This window comes from Leptidea sinapis, chromosome 36 (genome assembly GCF_905404315.1).
Source record: "Leptidea sinapis chromosome 36, ilLepSina1.1, whole genome shotgun sequence".
Lineage (NCBI taxonomy): Eukaryota > Metazoa > Arthropoda > Insecta > Lepidoptera > Pieridae > Leptidea > Leptidea sinapis.
In genome coordinates, this window is record NC_066300.1 from 5,812,854 (window position 1) to 5,835,570 (window position 22,717).

The window sequence follows — 22,717 nt, forward strand, 5'->3', positions numbered from 1 at the left end:
ATTTTGCGTAAATGTTACATTTTTATCATTATTTTCGTTAACCCGATATTTCAGATCTCATTTTCAGGGGGACTGCAGACAGAATCGAGTCAAAGCATTTGTCCTAGTTGTCATTATGACGTTTAGCGCCATTTACTACCTCAGAGGTGGTATTTGTTACAATTACACGCGTTTTAATCCTTTAGAAAGTGTTTTATTTAAATGTATAAAACTCGCGTTAGTCAAAGAAAATTCTTCGATAAATTTAATGTCATTTTTCCATTGAATAAAAGTTAATTGTTTTTTTGGGGTTAGGATTGGCTTAGGATTAAATCGATCGACACTTTAATTAAAAATTGGTGCAACACCCAATTCAGCTTGCAAGATGCGACCGAAACAAATATACAAGTATTTCAAGTAAAATAAGTACATATATAAGTAATCTAAGTTTTGCTATTAAATATACTATTACACATACCTTATTAAATTTCTCTACAGAGATAATCCGAAACATTCACACCGTAAGTTTAATATCAGAAGATTTGCGTCGCTTTCAAGTACCTACTGCGGTTCAAAGCAAGCTTAAGCGTAGTATATTACTTCCATATTAAATGCTTTCATCCTTATTTACCTAGTTGGTATATATAAGGAGTAAGATGAATTTGAAGTGACTAATAAATTTCACGGAATAAATTTATCTAACAATTTGCCCATCGTTGTTCATGTTTGTCTTTTGAGAAATTTCCGAGATAATTGTTGAGCTTTAAAGTTAATAAAATGTGGTAAATTATCTGTCATTTAATTTAGTATAAAAAGATCACTATTTATGTTATATATGTTCAACCAACTGAGCTGTTACAGCTCTGGCAAGGAACGCCAGAGGTCGTGGGTTCGAGTCCCGCATCGTTCATTAAATTTTGTTTTTTAAATTTTATTTGTGTGTTAATACTAGAAGTGAGGGTTATCACTTTAAAAACATAACAAATTGTTTAGATTTACAAGAGCGACATCTCAAGTCAATTTCCTAATATCCAAATATTGCGGTTGAGCAGGTTATTAACTGTAAATTACATCCTGTAGATGAAGCCACAACCTGAGAGTTGAACAAAGCATACAAGATTTTATGACGATACGTCACTCGAACGGTGAGCTCAGTTGGTAAGAGCACTGGCACGGAACGCCAGACGCCGTGGGTTCGAGACCCGCATTGTTCATAAAATTTTGTTTTTCAAATTTTATTTGTTATTATTCCTAGAAGTGAGGGTTATCACTTTAAAAAAGTAACAGATAGCTATATTTTTTACTTGCGCGTAAAATAATGCCACTCAAGATACGTATCGAGATTATACTGTAACAATATTACAAGTAAAAAAAACAGCAACGATTAATTAGGTAGGTATTGTAGTTAAACTCTTAATAATGAACTTATCATCGCATAATCACATATCACTACTTAGTATAAAATATAGTTGCTTTCCATTGTCTGTCTCTATATATGCTGAGATTTTAAACAACGCAAGCAATTTTGATGCGGTTTTCTTACATAGATAGAGTGATTCAAGAGGAAGGTTTATATGTATAATACATGCACAATTTAGTAGAAAAACACTAATAATTTTTGAGATTTCTAATGTGATGTCGTCAATAAACACTTTATTTTGCGCTTACATTGCAAAACCTTGCTGAACCCTTCTCTAGATATATTAAAATAACGTACTACAGTATTGTAAATATTAAAAAGGTCTACAAAAAAGTCTGCGATGGTATATGTCTATCTTTTGGGGTCAAGCCACAATAAAAAAAAATCCCTTTATTTTAACGACAAATAATAGTTTATTTTCGAAGCCATTTTAAGCGATACAGCATTAATCTTTATCCTATTAAGTACCTACAATTTTCTGACGTTTGTGGTATTCTTTTTTTTTTTGGTTTCTTCGTCCATTATTAGTATAGGATAAAGCCCCTACAGCCGTATTCGTTATTTAATAATTAATTGTCAAAGCCATCGTTTCAAAATTTTCACAATATTGTTCTTTCTACAAACGTAGAATAGCACGAGGAATAAATAATTTTACGGATTATTATTTTGTTAGGCCAAAGAAGTTCTTGCGTCCATAAGTACACACATACTTTTTACATTTACATTTTCTACTTTCTAAGTGTGCCCATTCGTTTTAAATTTTTATTTATATTTCTGTCATAAAAGCATTATCAAAAGTGTTTTTATTAAAAGGCAATTTTCAAGTGAATCAGACATCATAGATGGTTTTAAAATCACGTTTAAAGATTACATTATAAGATAAGATATAGGCGAAAATACATGATCACCATATTAAAATGAGTCAAAGATATTAGTTAGAATATACTAGCGATTAAAGGACCTGACAGCCCGCTAATGCGAGACCAATTTTGATTTGTTATACGTAGGTCCTACTAAAAGTTTTGCGTAACTAAAAAAAAAACATGTTATAACCAAAATATTATGTTTATTGCTTTTAAAAAAAACTCTCCTTTTTATTTTAAAATTTTTTCATGCGATCGAACCATTTTTTTAAACTGGAGGACCACAGATCTGAAGGCATGTTTTCTACGTGTTGATTGAACGTTATCACTGCCTCTTCGGAATTGGTAAAAGTGAAACCTTTCTTTAAATCTTTGATTTTGGGGAAAATACAGAAATCACAGAGTGCTAGGTCGGGGCTATGTGCAGGATGGGTGACGAGTCGTACTTTTTCGGAAGCTAGAAATGACTTGTTTTGTTGGCCGTGTGTGAAGAAGCGTGTCATAAACGCGGCTTTTTGGTCGTCTTTCGCGAACTGTTTTTAACACCCTGGGTAAACAAATGGTAGAATAGAACTCGGCATTAACACTCTTTTGATCTTCAAGTGGAATTGTGCAGCTGAGAAAAAAAGCGATCATTTTTTACTAACGATTCTCGCCTGCCTCACTTTTGTTGGCCTGTTCTCATTTTCAAACACCCGTTCATAAGATTGCTGTTTTTTTTCGGGTTCAAAACAATAAATCCACGTTTCGTCTCCTGTGACAATATCATAAACAGCATTAGAATGTCCGTGGTCGTACTTCATTGGCATCTGTGAGAACCATTCCACGCGAGCCCGCTTCTGTTCCGCTGTCAGTTCATGAGGGATCCAACGACAACAAAGTTTCCGAACTTTCAACTCTTCGTGTAAAATTTTCTGAATTTGGCTCATACCAATCCCTAATAGTCCTCGAATTGTCTCATAGGTAATCCGCGGGTTTTCTTCAATTGGGCGCTTAACAGTGGCCACATTATTTTCGTTGACGGCAGTTGAAGGCCGCCCTTCACGAAATTCGTCATGTAGAAAACCCGACCTCTCTCAAATTCAGCAAATCACCTCAAGGTGCTTCTTTCCCAAAAGAGAGGAGAGAGAGAGAACTTTTAAAATCATAAAAAATCATCGCTCTAAAATCTTTTCGACTTAATTTTCGTTGCGTACGCAGAACTTTGATGTGTGATAAAAAACGTAAGTTAAAAGGTCGCAACGTTTCAAAAAATATAACATTCTAAATTCAAATAGTTACGATTAGCTAGAAGTGCAAAACTTTTAGTGTGCCCCATGTAATATGTGATCAATTTTATATGTGTTTGCTAGTAGTTTAAAATTCAAAAACAAGCTAATGCCAAGCGTGGCTGACTGCGTACGACTTGTCAATCAAAAGCGGTTATGAAAGAATGAATGAAAGACAATTCTTTATTGCACCAAACTTATAAAATAAAGTTACAATTTGTATGTACAAAACAATAGTTTTGGTAGCACAATCAGGTGACCTTATCGCTATTCAGCGATCTCTTGTATTATATCTAGTAAAAGTAGATTCGCTTTCATTTTACTTCATATTTCGCGTACGCTTTGTCTAAACGCTAATATATTGTTAGTCTATATTTCTGACATACTGCCCGTACGTTTTTCGCGAACTTAATTAAATTCCGGAGCGCCCGTGCCGGAATTAACATGTGTTCATTAAAATTACGGCTTACCTGCGCCCGTAATTGTTAGCCGTCTTAGTTATTGCTCTTACGTGCCTATATTTTATTACGGTCGGAAAATTGTGTTGTACGATCGAAGATATTTGATTAGGTTATATAGTTTTGTGTTTTTACTAGGATTTTATAAGAATAGGAATACGCTAATACGTGACCTTGTGATAAGTCGAGAAAATGAAAATTGATGCTCTGGAAATGTGGTGTTGGAGGTTAATGCTGGGAGTTTCATCGACCGATTTTCGCACCAATGTCTTCATTCTCCAAAACTTGGTATAAAACGCATATGGGCGAATCACATCTGCCCCAAAAGACGTCACTTCGTGATGACCACGACCGCTCTGACAAGAGTGTCACGAAGAAGAAGAATACTTTAAAACTCAAAAACTAATGCGCATAGAAATCGCTTCAGTGTATGTCGTTTACTGCATTTATGATGGGGGAGTATTCGGAAGAGCAGTTTGAACTGATTCCTGCCACCAAATTGCACCTTCGCAACACAACCCACTGCCCACAACTTGCAATGTTATCTTCATCAGATGGTCAGAAATGGGTAGAACGCCACTGATCGTGTCGCGTTCACACCGTTCGGTTTGTGCGGTTTTCAAAGAACTTTCTTCCACGCTACATCAAACTATGGATACTTGTAGATGTGTATCCAGGACTGTACTGAGAATATTATTGTTTCTTTGCGAGTCATGGATCCTTATATATTATTATGTACCTAAAATGTTAGGGTTCTTTGTTTAATATACTTGTCTATTCCCATTCTACTTTAGGGCTAGATGATTTGTGTGTAAATGAGTCATAAATAAAAATATAATTGACCGTCAAAAATATTCATTTTTTATTCATTCATTAGATTGAGTTGATTTTGTTTTGAATACTGATCGGCTGTATATTGCTCTCATATTTAGGCCTTCTATACACGAGAATTTAATAAACGTCCGTTTAGAGGCGTTGACAAAAAATACATCAAAACACAAAGTGTAATTGTGTTCTCATCAGAGCTTTTTAAGTATTGGCTGCTCGCTCTAAATAGCGTTTATGGTCTTATTTTTGGTCTTGGTCGCGTCTTTACTGTACGCTTGTTCAAGCGTATCTAGGATGAACCTTGTGGTACTTATTTTTTTTAAACTTTCGTGCGTAAAAAGCCTGATTCACGTTCCTAGAGCTTTCGCTCTTCGCTCAGCTTTTCTGGTAAACACGCTTCAGTCCAAATTTATATACTATTTTATTCCACTTTATACTTAATGACTAAGGAAATTTTATAATGATTATATAGCATATTGACCCAAACAGAAGTTTTTTCAAAAGTATGTGGAATCCTTTTCATCACATTTAAGTTCATTATACTCCATACAAGACACGTCTTTATTTCTTTATTTAAAGCCCTACGAATTTATTGCAAAAACCTTATTACTCTAAAAGGTTGCAGGTAAAGTCTTTATTACTTAATTGACCTTTGAAAAGGGAACACTGTCTCCATTGTGGATATATTCGTCATTAAATGGCGACGAGGAAATATTTTACTTTTGATTTCATCGCATACAGGGATAACATAATCGAATGAATGCCTTTAAAAGTAGTTTTTATTTGAATGTGTGGCGTTCCTCCCCAGTGCGATTTTTAAGACTCATTCTTCGACTTACAGCTAAGGTGTGCAATAAACTTGCTTGATGGTTTTCCTTCTTAAGATAGAAGTTGGTTGATCAACCTGAAGACACAAACCTATTCTTTGTCATATTATCCCATTATAAAACTGTTATTTCTATTCTGTGCTTTGTGTTTGGGACGAAGGTAAATTTTCAAGTACTATTCCGTCGTTATTCTTATTCGCGTATTGCCGCAATATCCTGACCTAAATCTATATCTAGGATATTTTTCCGAACAGCCAACTCGAGTGGGTCAGTCAGCCGATGCGTGCGGTATAAATGGGGCATGAGCCAGCATTTATCGTAGCTATTTACGTACATCGTGTGATGAAAGGGATCGCTCTAACCGCCGGCTGGACTTGAGCGAACTCAACTGTTTTGTCAAAGGACTCAGCTCACTATTTTATATCTCTTTTTATGTAGATTTTCAATGAAATAGAATTGTTGTTTTGTAATGTACTGATTTGATACCAACGTGTCCTACGATTTTGTATATGTGATAGTAATTAGAAAGTGATCAAAGCTAGCACTTATAAATCTATACTAGTGGACCAAACAGACGTTGTCCTGTACACACGTCTTAAATTTGAAAAATCGGTCCAGCCGTTAGGAGGAGTTCACTAACATACACATGAGCAGGAGAATTACATAATATGGACGGAATTGAGAATCTAAACCAATCTCAAATTCACTGAAATAAACAAAAAAGTCATCAAAATCAGTCCAGCCGTTTAGGAGGTAGTTTAATTGTGAATCTAAACCATTTTCGAATCCACCTGAAGACACACACCAATCTCAAATTCACTGGAACACCCAAAAATATCATCAAAATCGGTCCAGCCGTTTAGGAAGGTTAATTGTGAATCTAAACCATTCTCGAATACACACAGAAAGTTTCATTAGAATCGGTCCAGCCGTCTAGGAGGAGTTCAGTGACATACACACGCACACAAGAATTATATATGTAAAGATATTCATTTATTTATATTTATTTTAGATTGGTAGTTTGTCTGAGGGGTTTTTATGAAAGAGAATGATAAACGAGTATACATAAGGGACACCGGGTGTTTTTTAAAATCTTAAAAGAGCGTTGCCGGCCTTGTAAAGCGACGAATATACGTACGTACTAATAAATTCAAATGTCAGTCAAACATTGAAAATTGGCGGGCGAGGATCAAACAGTGTAGTGGAGTCGACTGTTCTACATTTTTACTAGTGGGAGGCTCCTTTGCACAGGGTTCCGGCTAGATTATGGGTTAAGAAAATGGTTTAGGCAAAGCCGAGAATGTTGTGAAGGCTTCCAATTTTTCCTCTTTAGAGCCGTCACCGCTGAAGCACAAAATTACTTGTTACAAATCTTTCAATGTGCGGTGTCTATATAATGTGGTATATAAAGTAAATATATATAATAAATAAAACACAAAGATAGCCTTGGATATTTTATTCCCATATATACATAGTTTGAAAAATCTAGATGAGACAAGCTTAAAATAGTTAAGTTTTTAGATAGTCGGGATCAAAGGCTATTAATTCAGTTTTGAGCACTTTCTATAGAGAATTGAAATTGAAAATTGCATTGCATATGTTTAACCAGGCTTGCATACACGAGAGGGGCGTGCGGATCGTCTCTAGTATACAGGTTCAATAATAGAATAACGCAGTATGGTTATATAATTGACAGTTACTAATGCTCTCACCGTTAAAAAGCGTAGTAAAAGTATTGCAGATGTATTAAATTGTGTGGGAACGGTTAGAGCTACACCACCATAACAAGGAATTGTCAGTAAAAATATCATTGCCTCTTGCGATGCGGAGTTTTATAGAAAATCGATACATTCAAAAGCGACGCCTCAAATTGTTATTTTCTTTCATCATATACATTTTTCATAAAAATTAAAGGAAGTTTGGCCATTAAAGCAAAGAATATTCCCAAATATTTTTCTGCAATTTGTAATTTTTCTTGTAGATATTCACCTACATTGTTGTAAACTTAAGCGGAAACTTTGCTTCGTTTTTTGTTAATTATGAATCGCTACGTGTACTTAGGAGTAAATAAATATCTGCCTACAAACATGTTAGTGTGCTAACAACTAACATAATTAACATTGTCTAATTTAAATACTACTAAGTATTTTATTTTTATGCTGCTAAAATTATATAAAAAGTTAAATCAAACAAAAGAGGATGCATAACTCTGTTGTTCAGTAATACTCAGTAAAATGGAACATAAAACTTCCAGCGTAAAATCATTTAAATGTTGCTATAAAGAATGAGACACAACGAGAAATATTTTACACATGTATTTTATTTGCATATGGATAGGAATATAACGTGCGTATTAATGTTTATATTATATTAACTTACTAGAATTTCAAAACAGTGTCTCTACTGTAAAATTCTGTATTGTAAACAAAACATATTCATGTGATTTGGCCATTGTATGAACTCCCTACAATAACGATATAGTTTTATATCTTGACATAAACTTAGTTACGATTTATTCCAAAAATTATAATTATTATTTAAATTTAAATTTGTTATAATCTTCTTCCCGATGATTACGATCTTTTGAACTTTTTTCACGAGAAAACTGAAATATTTTGAATATGCTCAGAGATGCTTGAGATTAATCAATCAGGTTTTGTTTCACATCAATGTTGCAATTGAAACGATATATCTTGGATTGATTTTGAGACTGTTTTAAAATGTGTGCCGTACATGTAATTTCTGTTTCTAGCGTTTAAAGCAAAACCAAACGCTAACTCATTGTACCTCCGGCTTTATATATGAAGTGACGAATATGAAGCACATCCGTCGTTTTAAGACCATCCGTATTAAAATAATTTCACTAAAAGATGTTATAGCAGAAGTGGAACGAGAATGGATTGTTCAAAAATAAATTGAATATGAAAGGCTCTATAAGTTATTTAGTCTAAGCTTTTCTCATTTGATTATAAACCTCACATATAAATTATTGTTCTTGTTTATGCTCCTAAAGGACTATTTAAAATTATTACAGAACATCATATTGAACGAATAAAGCTAAAGTTATTTGCGATAAATATTGCAGGCTCTTAAATGAATTATATTTAAATTGTCAAACATCTTGATTAAAGCTCCAAATTTAAAACTTAGAAAGTGGATATTTTTTTTATTCACACCAGATGCTTTCCTCTTATGAATAAATGGGTTAATTCATTGTGATATTTTACTAGTTCGTTTAGAAACGTGTGTTATATAACGAATCGATTTGCAAAAATATATTATGTGAAAAGTCCGTTGGTTTCTTAGCATTTTTTATTTAAGGCGAGCCTAAAAAATTGGAACAAAGATACTGATATATTCTCAATGGTAAATATCCCCTCTAACCGAATATCGAATAGAGATTCCATCCTTTTTTTTCTTTGTGCGTATTGCCTGTCGAATTCCAAGCCTGTCGATTAAAATTCCTACATCCACGCTGTATGTAATATATGTGTCGCTGTAGATAGATTGAATCTCTTTGATGTTCATCATTTACAAGAATTTTGATGGAATTTCAATATTAATCTTAGCGAGAGTCTTGCTGATATTAATTAGTACATTATTAGCTTTCCTTTGAAAATCATGGAAATATTATATTATTTGAGAGCTGTATATTTATAACTTAATTCTTACTTGTAAATTAAAAAAAAATATATTTGACAGACGGTAGTCTACGTGACCACAGCAGGCAGTAGAAGTAAAACGCTAACTACCTACCTACCTATCCACCTGGAACTGACGTCACTAAGATGGCCGTCTGTCCCATTATCAACTCGCAGCGTTTATATAATAATTAAATATCTACAGTTTACTTTGCTGGCCATTATGTACTCGTATATGTTGTGCTTTTATTAGTTAAAATATATAATCTTATGGGCGGGGCTGTTCACCTGTAATCAGATATTATAATGTTGGAAATAAGTGAAAAAATATGTCATGTTCAATTCTTTGGTTTGTCGTTTCGGTGCTACTATACCACGACAGAAGTAAAACGAAAAAATACAAAATATTAATTATTAACATTGTATTTGTAGGTTTTAAGTTAAACTTTGTGGTTTTAGGCTAACTACTGAAATCTATCTTATATATATAATTAACTCAATGTGACTGATCGCGTAGCGTAGCTCATTAATAAATCTCAACGGTTACGCCGTAGTCGCTAAATCTGCTATCGTGTAGTAAGTTGTATTTAATAATATAATATGTGGACTACGGTTATGTATAGATCATATTGCTACGACAAATGCTACTTGAATTCGTTCATCAAATTTATCATCGCGACTTCAAGACATTTTTTATGTAAGTTCTTCGTACTGTTAATATATGACACCAACTTGGCATTCGGTGAAACTCTTGTAATACTGCCGACATTTATTGTCAAAATTGCTTGTATTTTCTTTTCCGCTACCTTATATCTGTATTTTTTTTAAATTTCAATTCATTTTTTCAAGAAAATTATCATTACCCTCATAAATGACATAACTTTGACCGCAAACAATTATTGAAGTGATAAATTCCTTAGGTGCGCTGAGGGCTATATATTGTGGGAAAATGAGACAGACCTGTTACGCTCGGGTGAAGTAGGCGTACGTTGGAGTACGTCGGCTTAAAGAGCGCGATCATTTATAGCTTAATTTACCAAAATAATTTATACACAATTATAATTATATACTTTTTTCAACTTAATATATATTTAACAAAGAAAAATAGTTAATATTTTTATTTTTAATCTTGCCTTGATGAAGTTTTAATATCTGTTAGTGTGGGCTTTGCACACCACGATTTAAAAAAAAATACAAGTATTTACAATACATTTTTAAATAGCTAACAACATATGGTTTAACTACAGTGCGTAACATCAAAAAAACATGTGAATGTGCTACCATATGAACTCTGCTGTTCAATTCGTAACGAGATACGTGACTTTGTAACAAGATTTCTGGTTTTGTTGGAAACAGATTTGATTACTGGTTGCTCTGTACTGTTTTATTGCGGGAATCTCTTGCACTGCTCACTTAATGAGGACACTGTCATAAAATATGTACAAAAGATAATTTTCACAATACAACATATTAATAATATCAGCATAATAATAGAAAGAAAGAAAATCAATATATATTTTGCTAGTTATTCATACAATAAAAATATAATGTAAGAAAATTTTGAAAAAGTATATTGGCGGAATTAACACTAAAGAAAACTTAAATCATTTGTATAATATAATGTAATAAAATAACCTTTGTTAGGTGTGGGGGTTCCAAGCTCTCTCTCAGAAACCAGAGGTTAAATCTGACGCCTAAGACCACGCGGCCAATCTGACTTAAAAGCATTAACTGAAATTATATACTTCGCGGCCGGCTCCAATGCGGCATGCGATATATGGACGAATAATTCTGAGGCGATGCAATAAAAGTTTCACTTTAAAAGATACATTCATTTTACAATTATTAATATTTACTTTATGTGAAATTTGAAGAGCACCATTATGAGGGAGCATGTATGAAAGTGTTGATGGAAGTAGAAGAGGCCAGGCAATTAGCTTAGAAAAATTTATTGAATTAGGCGTTACTTTGCGGAAATCCATAATTATACAAATTATTTAAGTTTTAAAAGTTTTTAAATAATTTGTATGATTGTAAGTTTTTAAATAGTTTGCTAATGCTCAGGACAAACTAAAGTCCGTGATTTCTGACTAACCCTCTGGTTTTGATGAAGCTATCCGAAATGTCTGATGGTACGTTAGTCTTAATTATAATAAATCAAAATAACAAGCTTGCTTCGGCTTTCGGTAGAACTTTATACATATAATTGGACTTCCAGCGAGTAGTCACGGACCTCCATGTGCCACGATCTATTTGCGTAAACTTATTCTTGGCACTTTTGATCCGCCTCCTCCTCAGAACATTCTAGAGCTGATCGTGGAATACAGTTCATATATTCTGTATTTTCATGTTCCTACCACCTCTTTCCTTATTTTCTCTATAAATATTATTTTATTGTAAACATGCTAGGAATAAAAATGCTTGCTAAAATTTGCCTGTTCAGTGCCTCAAGTATAAACACTCTTCAAATAGATTATTCTCTACTGTACTTCTCTATATCTCTACTTCACTTATGCCTGGTACCAATAATATAAATGTGCTTGCAGAACATGCAGTTTGATCGAAATAGCTGGCTAAGATTACTAGAAGTAGGTATCCAAAATGTGCTAAGATTTTCATATCTAACTTTCTGACAAATCCACCTCGTTAAAATGTTGTGGTCTTTTTTATCTTTAAATTTTTCTCTTCTGCAAGCAGGCGTGCCACTAGGGTGCCAGAAATACTCACACTTGCTTAGTTTTTTCAAATGCTTTCCATGCAGAGATAAAGAGAAAAACTTTAGTGATATATTTTAATTGACAAGCCATCTCTTGTGCTATAGTTGACTAACACTGATCTATCTTCCAAATTACATTTAAAAAATAAACCAGGATGTTATTTTTGCCGCGCATTTGTATTGCCATCTCAGACGTTAAAAACAAACCATGGATCCTTTGCTCAGTCTAGAAGGGATTATGTTCTAGGCATTAACGTATTTATTTGCCCGCTCTGTCATACTTTTCATCTGCTTTATCTATTCAATTCATTACAAGGGATACTATCCTCTTTTCTTTTTACATATTTTCATACTTGCGTCGACAATCTTTATTCAAATAAAGTCATGTGAGGCATTGTCTTAAATAGCGTACATTCAACATATATTTGATGGCTTTACGTAAGACTAAGACTGATTGCGGTTACAAGATAATATTTGAAGACAGCGACGTCGAGAGGATAGACTTTTGCTAAACAGATTACTTGGATCAGTGACTTAGCGAAGATTTGGGGCATGGCTTGACAATACAGATTATACTTAGCACTTACATTTGTACTTCATTAAGAACAATAGCTGTTGTCTTAACTTTATGGATCCTTATATTTTATTAATAATAAGTTCAAAATTTTAATATATTATGTATAAATTAATGTGTCTTTTTGAAGTATTAAGTTAATAGATTTATTGTTATTGCATATGAGTTAACTAATACACTTAAACAAATTGTAGATGTATACGAGACTTTCAATACCAGATAGTCAATTAGAAAATTAATAAAGGATCCACGTACAAAAACGTAAACATATAAAAATGTGATTTCTTCAATTCAATGTTTTTTTTTATGAGAAAAAATGAGAAGACTAGCAAGAAATTCACCTGTTCACGAATTACGCCTTGCCTTTTACAATGCAGTGCTGCTCAGAATCTTAATAAAGCCGAAAATTTCCAATTGGAGTTAAGTTAGAATAAAATATATGTAATAGGAGTTAATTTAGATGCATCACATTAGCCCGGTATTTTCACTATCGTTTTCTCTAAAGTCCATCAATCCGAAACACAATAATGTTCAAGCATGGAGGTAAAATGACTAAAATAGACACATGGATGGAACTGCTTAACCGTAATAAAAAAAATACATAAGTCACCTAATTAAACCATTTTTTCACAATAACATTGAAGCAACTTGTAAGTAATCTAGTAGCCGCGCGCTAGTGGAGGCACTGATACGAGTACCTACTTCGTGCCTACTATAGCGACGTAAAGGTGATTGTCAAAGTCAAATTAACTTTATTCGATTTTGCTTCTTCCACAGAAGCCACAGTAAGGAGAATATAATAAAACATGTTAATTTTTTTTAATATTAAGTATTTCATAAAAAGTAAAAAAATAAATAAACTGTAATAATGTAAATATATTGGATGAATTGATTTTTTATTTCCTTAATTATATATAATTAAGATTATTTTTTTTATGTTTAAGGTTAAGTAACTCTTTGTTGTGTTTTTAAAGTGATAACCCTCACTTCTAGGATTAATACAGTAAAATTTGAAAAACAAAATCTAATGAACGATGCGGGACTCGAACCCACGTCCTCCGGCGTTCCGTGCCGGTGCTCTAACTAACTGAGCTAACCGTTCGAGTGACGTATCGTCATAAGATCTTGTATGCTTTGTTCAACTCTCAGGCTGTGGCTTCATTCACTTTACAGTTGATACCATGCTCAACCCCAATATTTGTATATTAGGAAATTGTCTTGAGATGTTTCTCTTGCAAATCTAAGCACTTTATTATATTTTTAAAGTGATAACCCTCACTTCTAGGATTAATAGAGAGGAGATCGTGGGTTCGAGTCCCGCATCGTTCATAAGATTGTTTTTCAAATTTTATTTCTTAAGTAACTCTTCCCATGTGTGTATATTTAATATCTCCATTGTAACGCCGTGCTGTATAAATAACAAGTATATCTAGAAACAGAAAGTTCATCAAAATAGAAACTTTGAAAAGTTTTGCTTGTGTTGACGTGAATTTGCGAATCAATCATAGAAACAATAAGTAACTGCGCCTTGTGTTGGCAGTATTCGAGATTGCTAAATTTTCGACGTAATGTTTGTAGTAAATCACACGATGCTTACATTAAATTTTTCGTTTGTATTATAAATACAGGAAATTTGTGCCCATTATATAAATAATATTATAATTGATCCATAGTCAGTTTAAATCCACAAGTTTATGTGATGTCAGTAACTGCTCTGCCCCACAGCATCACCCAATACAAAATAAGTGTCATAAGGTACATTTTTGGCCATAGAAATCTAGTAGTAGGAATGTTATAAGCTTAGATCATTTATAAGTCTAGATAGAATGAGACAGCTGTGATAATTTCGCAGAAAAATTGAGTTTAGAACTAACGTCTATTTGATTTTTGATTGAGTAATTAACAGACAAAGTGTCATACAAATCGCGAGTGTAAGACGTAGTTTGTCACGCACACTAAAGTATTAAACCTGGCCTCTTTTTATCGGTTGTCAAACAGGAAGAGACTCTAAGCGTATAAATTGTCTAAAGGTTATAAGTAATTGCTAAGTTGCACGTCGGTAAGTAGTTACCGCAGTTCTGGTTAATACTAAATCACTACTTTTGGGCTATAAGGCGTCATGTATTTGTATTTGGTGAATGAAAATACTAATTGTAACAATAATCACAATGAATTCAAGCTCTAAAGGCTGATGCATCCAATTTACGAATAAATTAGTTAATTGTTTATTACATTTTATGAAATAGTTTATATTGTCTAAACACGACTCATATATTGTATGCAAACTTACAAACTAATTTGTTATGTATATTACAGCCATTGTAAAATACTCTATTTGATTGAAAAGAGTGGCCGTTGAGTTTCTTATATGTTCTTCTCACGAGCTCAACTTTCTATGAGCATATGGTAAATTCTGTAATATGAAAGAAATATTTGTCGACGATTCGAAAGAGCTTAGTTTAAACCTTATAGAATAAAGTTTATTTCACTCTTCCTTTGACTTTGTAAAACTCAGCTATATCGAGTGCCTTTTTTAGATTTCCATGATCGAGGCTCATACAGAAATAGACACATCGTATGTTTTTACATAGGTATATATACTTGTGTATGATGAGATATTCTATCCTAAGTCATGTTATGCCTTTTAAAGTTACTGCTGACATCAATTGCACTATCTTATTTCGTTAATTTTTTTTTATGGAATAGGAGGACAAATGAGCGTACGGGTCAACCTGGTGTTAAGTGATCACCGCCGCACACATTCTCTTGCAACACCAGAGGAATCACAAGAGCGTTGCCGGCCTTTAAGGAAGGTGTACGCGCTTTGAAGGTCGTATCGTCCCGTTTTGTAGTACGTGGAAGAAAGCTCCTTGAAAACCCGCTCTGTGGAGGACCGCCACACATCCAGATGGTGGGGATGATATCCTAACTTGTGGCGTGTCGTGCGAAGATGAAATTCGGATTGCCCTAAATTGAATATCGTAAATAAGTCCCGAATTAATATAACTACTCCGAATGTGACAATCTGTTTGATTACAATGTTTATAATTACACATATCCATCAGAAAAACAAGGAAATATAGAACACGATGCGGCAACATCGCAATCGCATTAGCGGCTTACAAAGGCGGTAATCTCATTTGTATGACGCGAGTGAACTTAATACGGCTTGTATTTTTAACCAGCCACTTTAAGCTTTTTGCGGTTTAATTTTATACTGAGCCAGTTGGATTTTTTAATCTGTTAAGTCTAGCTAAGTATATCAAGGTGGCATGTTGAATAGTTGAAAGAAGCATGCTATTCAGTTGCCCTAAATTCAGATACAGTTTTATGTCAACCGTCAAACAATCTCGAATTTTCATATACTTATTTGCTTTTATATTATAATATTCACTCATTTTTACTGAGTAATTTTAACAATATACTTTCTTATTAGTCCTAGACGATAAATATGATCATCAATAATACAACAATTTTTATTTAGTATCTTTATATATACTTCAACACAAATCATACACGAATAAAAAGTAGAAACACACCACATCTTCTAAACCCGGTCACCGTGGTAGAGTACGACCAAAACCCTCCAAAAGAAAGAAACTCATCAGTTGTGAACAAAAGTAACAATAAAATTAACATTTATCGCAACATTTAATGTCAGAACGCTATTTTCGTATCACTGTTTATAATAACAAGAAGAATCAATTAAAGAAATTAATTAAAATGTAATAGGAATCTTGGAAGTGAGGAGTTTGAGGTACCCAAATAACGGAATGAATGGGCATTTTGGAGGCCTTTACGCAACATTGGATTCATACTCATAAAAATTAAATAATTTTATTAAACTAACTAAACTAACATTCATATTAGTTAAATTAGTAATAAGACAACTAAAAAATTAACTAACAATAAGTTATACTAGAATTAAGTTAAACCTATCCTACTGTTGCGAGAAATAAATGGAATTTTTACTTTATACATATTTATTGTGTATAAATCACTCTCGTAAGAGTATCTACTCGGCCTCGACCAATTTAAGCTGACTACATAGCGTGACAGCTCTGTCTCAGTCACTAGACTCAAAGTAGAGTTCAGCGCGCCCGCACCGTTAGAAGTTTTCACTTGAAAAAATTACAAAATTTTAGGTTTTCTTAATTCTGCCATTACTTCCATCCGGTCACAACTCCACAAGAATCAACATTCACTGGTTTGGAAGTAACGAGCCAAGTAGAGTATCAAAATTGTGTGAGACTTACTTGAAAATTGCATTTTTAATGCAGATTGAATTGAAGTTTCTTGAATGAACAAGAATGTTACACATCTTTTGAAATAAAATACTTTATAAATTCCCCCTTCATTCGTGACTGCAAGTTCACGGAACGTCGTGTTAAATAAAAGATAAGTAATAAGTATTTATTTGAATTAATACCATCGAGCCAAACTCAGTTATGCTACGCCGTAGTTCAGAATCTAAAGTATTCTAACAACCAGTTTCACTGAAAATCACAACATTGAGTTCAACATTCTGGCAAGCATATCGGTGACTATTTGGGATGTAAAAGTAAATAAACAATTTCGTTCATATCGGAGACGCGTATATTAAATGTTATTTTGCTGCTAATACAGTTATTTTTATTATTAAACAGTTATTTTGTTATTTAAATATATGCCTACAACGTTGTCTATATCTTATGCTATCTGTTACCCGCGTCTTCGTCGATATTAACCAGTGTAACCTTAATAGTTGGTGTTCCATTGCTGACACATGTATATTAACAAATAATCATGTATCTCTCATCATAAAGATGGTTTTCTTCAACTTAATTTTCAAATCCGATTACCACGAAAAAGTCTTTTAATTTTTCGGTAATGTAATTTTCATAATTGGTGTAGTAGGTCCAGAGATTACTCCCTACAACTTCACTAACTCACAAACATAACGTATTAATAATTTTGGTACAGATTTGGAACAATACTTCTACTACGTACTACAAAGCTGTGGAGTGAGCTTCCTTGTGCGGTGTTTCAGGGACGATACGACATGGGTTCCTTCAAAAAAAGCGCGTACACCTTCCTTAAAGGCCGGCAACGCTGCTGTGATTCCTCTGGTCTTGCAAGAGATTGTGGGCAGCGGTGATCACTTAACAACAGGTGACCCGTACGCTCGTTTGTCCTCCTATTCCATAAAAAAAAAACGCAATCGCCAGTTTTTTTAATATGTTATCACAATTGGCGTGAACACATTGTGTCTGTGTACACAGCAGGTTTGATTTATGACGAGTGCTGTAAGCGAGGCGGTATATGACGTTGTCGTCGTTGAACTGAACGGCTAGTAATAAATAATGTTCAAATAAAATTAGAAAACAAAATTTTATGGACGATGCGGGACTCGAACCCACGACCTCTCGCGTTCCGTGCGAGTGCTCTGCCAACCGTTCGAGTGACGTATCGTCATAAAATCTTGTATGCTTTGTTCAACAATCAGGTTGTGGTGTTTCAAATTTTATTTGTGTATTAATCCCAGAAGTGAGGGTTATCACTTTAAAAACATAAGAAATTGTATAAATAATATTGTTTTTTTTTGTTGCAGAGTGGGGCGCGCGGGCGAGTTCGCGGCGCCGCTCGTCGCAGAACTCCCCCGCGGCGCTGATCGCGAACTTCGACACCAGCGTGCTGCAGGTATGTCACTTCACTTTTAAATTTTAAGCGTCCGTACTGGAAACTAACCAAAAAAATCTAAGCTAGGTAAGAGAATTGTTATAATACATATTTCTTACTAGATGATTGTCTCCTATATAAGCAAAGTAATAGAAATGTTATAATCATTCAGAGGAGTTATTCGGGTTGACAGCAGCAGCTAAATTATATCAATGAACATTATGTCAAAATGAATTCCTTCTGAATATACATAATATGGCGTGGAACTTCTTGCCTTCTACAGCTACTTTGTGGAATCAATTACCAGCTACAGTTCGCGAACCCATACGACTAAGGGACCTTCGAATTCGATTAATACTAATATACTTATAAACATTTGTTGGAGCATTTTTGAAACTTTGACCTACATTCGGATGAAATAGGAAATTAAAGTTCGCAGGGAAATACTATTAAAGAGACTTCACATCGAGCCGCCAGCAGCGGAAAGAGCAGTTTGTACCTAGTCTTGCCATAAATACTGAAACAAAAAAAATATGTTCTATTGCAAATAACATTTATGACTTTTACTTACTTTTACTTTTACTACTACTTACTTTTTTTTTGTGGTAGTTTCATACATAAATATAAAACAATTTAAAATATAAAAAGCTTATTCGCAGTGGTGGTCTCCATTGGCTGCAATACAGTCCTTTATAAGTTGAGGCCAGTTATAAATAGAAGCACACACTCCTTCCATGGAAAAATTCTTTAAAACCAATTGTACGGATTGGGATTTAGGGACTCCAAATTATCATAGCGTTTTTAGAGCAAGCCGTGCTCTCTATAACTGACCATAAATAATAAACAGGGGATTAAGATCGCGACTAGACGATGGCCAGTCTTCAGCTCTGATGAAGTCCGAAACGTTCGTTTCCAACTAAGTCTGCGTAGACCCAGCTTTATGACCCGGCGCCGAGTCTTGCTGAAAGGACCATTCTTGATTATTCAACATGGTGTTGTTGAGGGGCTTCACTACTCAAGAATGGTATCTTGATACACTTGTGCCGATGTTTTGATACCTTTTTCACAAAAGAATGGCTAAGTCACTCCTTCATAGCTGATACCCTACCAAACCATCACTGAAGTCGGAAAGTGCCCGCATTGCACTCTGTCAACTACTTGGAAAGCTTCCTTAGAGCATAAATACGGTGATTTTTTTTGTTATATGATGCTCCATTGTTTAAAAAAAATCTCATCCGTAAACAAAAATTTTCTGTTACCTCCCTTTGAGTACCGCTTCAGTAGTTGTTTCGATTTCACCACCCTATTCTTTTTTGAATTATCAGTTAAGAAATGACCAGTACGTCTCTTATAGGCTGCAATTCCTAATTCATCTTTTAAAATACGCGACATGGTTCTGGGTGCTATCTCCACCTCCTGCCATAAAATCTTCTGGTTTCGCACAGGATTTCTTCGAATTCTTTCCTTTACTGCTTTGACCACCTTTTTCGTACGAACACTACGTGGACGGCCAGATCTTTTTCTTTCACAAATAGAGAAGGTCTCATTGTACCTATGAATAGCCCTGTACACAAACATTTTACTAATACCAAGTTTCTGGAGAGTTTTAACAATTGCATTTGGCTCCATACCTACTTTATGTAATGCAATCACAGCGATTCGGTTCTCTTCATCACCCCACTCCATTTTAATATCGCAATATATTATAACATTTATTGGCGCCGAAATGAGAAAACTCAATGAACAATCATATAAAAATTACAGATTCCAAATTCAAACGTAATATTTTGTTTATTTTTAATTATAACAGTAATTGGCCACACTAAGTATGTGTATTATTTGCAAAGTATCCCAAAAAAAATAAAACAAATTCTACCCAAAGTAACTATTCCACGCGGACTAAGTCGCAAGTAAAAGCTAGTATATGACATCGCAAAACCTATCAAAATTTGTATTTAATATAAAATGTATTACAGTATACAGATTTTAAATGAATTTAAATATACGGTATATTAAAATCAAGAAGCTACCATACTTTCATAAGAATATTATGCAAATAAACCTACCATTATAATAAAATGATAATTATCGTTATCTTGTGTAAATACAATGACAATTAATTCCCTTTGAAACTATTAATTAAATTGAGGACAAAGAGCTTTTTCAAAGAACTCTTGATAAGAAATACCTAAAGTGGCGACAAAATGCTACAAATGTTGGGATTCAATTGAGTACTTAATCAGGCGCGCTGTTTTCAGATAAAGGAACTTGCAGACAAAGCGTCCTTTAGACGCCTAAATCTTCTAGTTCATTATAATGCATAACATCCATTTCTATCGGATGTGCGCAAATTGAGGTTATTTTATTTAAGTTATACAATCGAATAATAGCTGTTATAATTGATATATTTTTCAAAATTGTCTTTAGCTTTAAGTAACACAATGTAAAAAGTCTTAGTTAAACAAAGAATGTATATTATACCTACCTATTAAGCATGTCGAGTTAGCCGGTAAGTGGAGTGTACAATATTTTAAAATAATTTTTAAATGTGGCTTCCCAATTAATAAATAAAAATTGTTAAAGGTGCCAGATATCAAAATAGGAGCCAATTTCTTTGCAAATACTAAACTTAGTCTGCGTCTTGAGTGGCGGCGCACTGCGCAGGTGGAATGAACGGCGCATTAAACAAATGTTCGACATGTTTGAACGTGTCCAAATTGCGAGCGGGCGCGTAGATTTCACGGCGCATTCTACTGGCGGATGCGTTCATCAATACGCGTAATTTGATTTTTACTCGCGGATAGTGAAGTAAAATGTCACAAATTAATTTGAACTATGTCTTTCCTGCAAAAGAGTTTTATTTCTCCGATTAAAAGGGTATGTCTAAGAAAATATATTATTCCAAATTGCCTGAAATTGTAATAATATTATATTAGATATTTATGCATTCGGTCAAATCCATTCAAAATACCTGAGTATATTATTACTATATATTCTAAATAATATTATTTTAACTATGTTTCAAACATAACAACATTGTCTTCATAATTTTATGTGATAAAGTTATATTGTTGGACTAATATATTTTCATATATTTCAATACCCTGATGACAAAGTTACCTTGAAGTTAGGAATAATTTTTCAGAAGGAGTTATTAATTCTCTGTAAAAATCTGTTTCAATATACAATAATTTCGAATGTGTTAATAGTATTTCGAGTATATTGGAAAAAAAAATCCGGGTATCATCTTCATATAGTCCAACGTATTCACCGCTTCTTTTTTCTGTAGATGCTGATTTTGTGCTTTTATTTTCACAAAAATATTGGTAAAAAACTGCTTCCTTCTAAATATTGTAAACGTTTAATTTTAAATAGCGGCATTATCAAACCATTGTGAAATAAACGCAACATTAAATATGCGAACCAGCATTAACTTTTCCGCGTGCACTAAGGACAGGTAGCGACTTGTAAATCCAATCTGCAATCCATCATACGCGGTGCGCCGTGACTCAGGACGCACACTTAAAACGTTTGTAGTCTTAATGCTTTGAGCATTTGGACAAAGATCCTAAGCCTCACGATTGTTTTTTTCTAATTAATATTATCTTGACATTCATATGTCAGTGAAAGTGCATATTGCTATGCTATGTGCTATGTAACTTAATAGGTATAAATTTGAAGCTTTTGTTTTCATCTGTTTATCTGGTTCATTAAACGTGGTTTATCGTGGAACTTATTCATTATATATATATATATATAAACAAATGTATGCTTATCAATTTTTAAATAATTATAACAATAATTGATATTGAATCGTTTAAAAAACGCTGCGTCCATAGTAAGGTTTAACTAAATGGATCCAATAGCATTCAGATAGCGAACCTGCGCCTACATACAATTTTCTTTTCAAAGCTTTCGTAGATTTATTCCGGAATCTTGCACTAGCTACCGAGTTAGTTATTTTAGCTAGTTATTTACAAATTTTCTGACAGAAATTCTTAGCTCATTAAATACTTCAATGAAATTTTAAAATAGTATTCAAAACCTTTTATCACTTCCGGTATATGATTGTGATATGTATTTAATAAATAAATTCCATACATTGGTATGATAAAGTGGGATTTAAGACGGCTAGATTATGGGTACTTAATGTGTAAACATTACTTTGTTTCGGTCTGAAAGGCGCCGTAGCTAGTGAAATTATTGGCAAAATGAGACTTAACATGTTACATCTCAAGGTCGTCACTTTGCGCAATTGTATTGCTGCTCAGAATTTTTGGGGATTTTCAAGAATCTTGAGCTGCATTGTAATGGGCAGGGCGTATCAATTACCATCAGCTGAACGTCTGGTCCCTTATTTTAATTTAAAAAAAAAGTAAACGGTGCCTCACATGCGTTTATGCGCAATCAGATGTACATGAAGGCACGTATTGCATGCAGGTTACAGGGAGTGGTAATCAATGCGAGAGATTGCGTAGTAGTTTT

At 33.7% G+C, this 22,717-nt stretch overlaps 1 protein-coding gene across 1 annotated transcript in view; it reads left to right on the forward strand.

The window, feature by feature from the left end:
- LOC126975575 (dystrophin, isoforms A/C/F/G/H) overlaps positions 1-22,717 on the forward strand; it is a 657,038-nt gene that overhangs the window by 136,488 nt on the left and 497,833 nt on the right. The window contains exon 41 of the mRNA XM_050823519.1: positions 18,165-18,253. Within this exon, the coding sequence (XP_050679476.1) occupies positions 18,165-18,253 (89 nt within the window). The remainder of the gene's footprint in view (positions 1-18,164; positions 18,254-22,717) is intronic.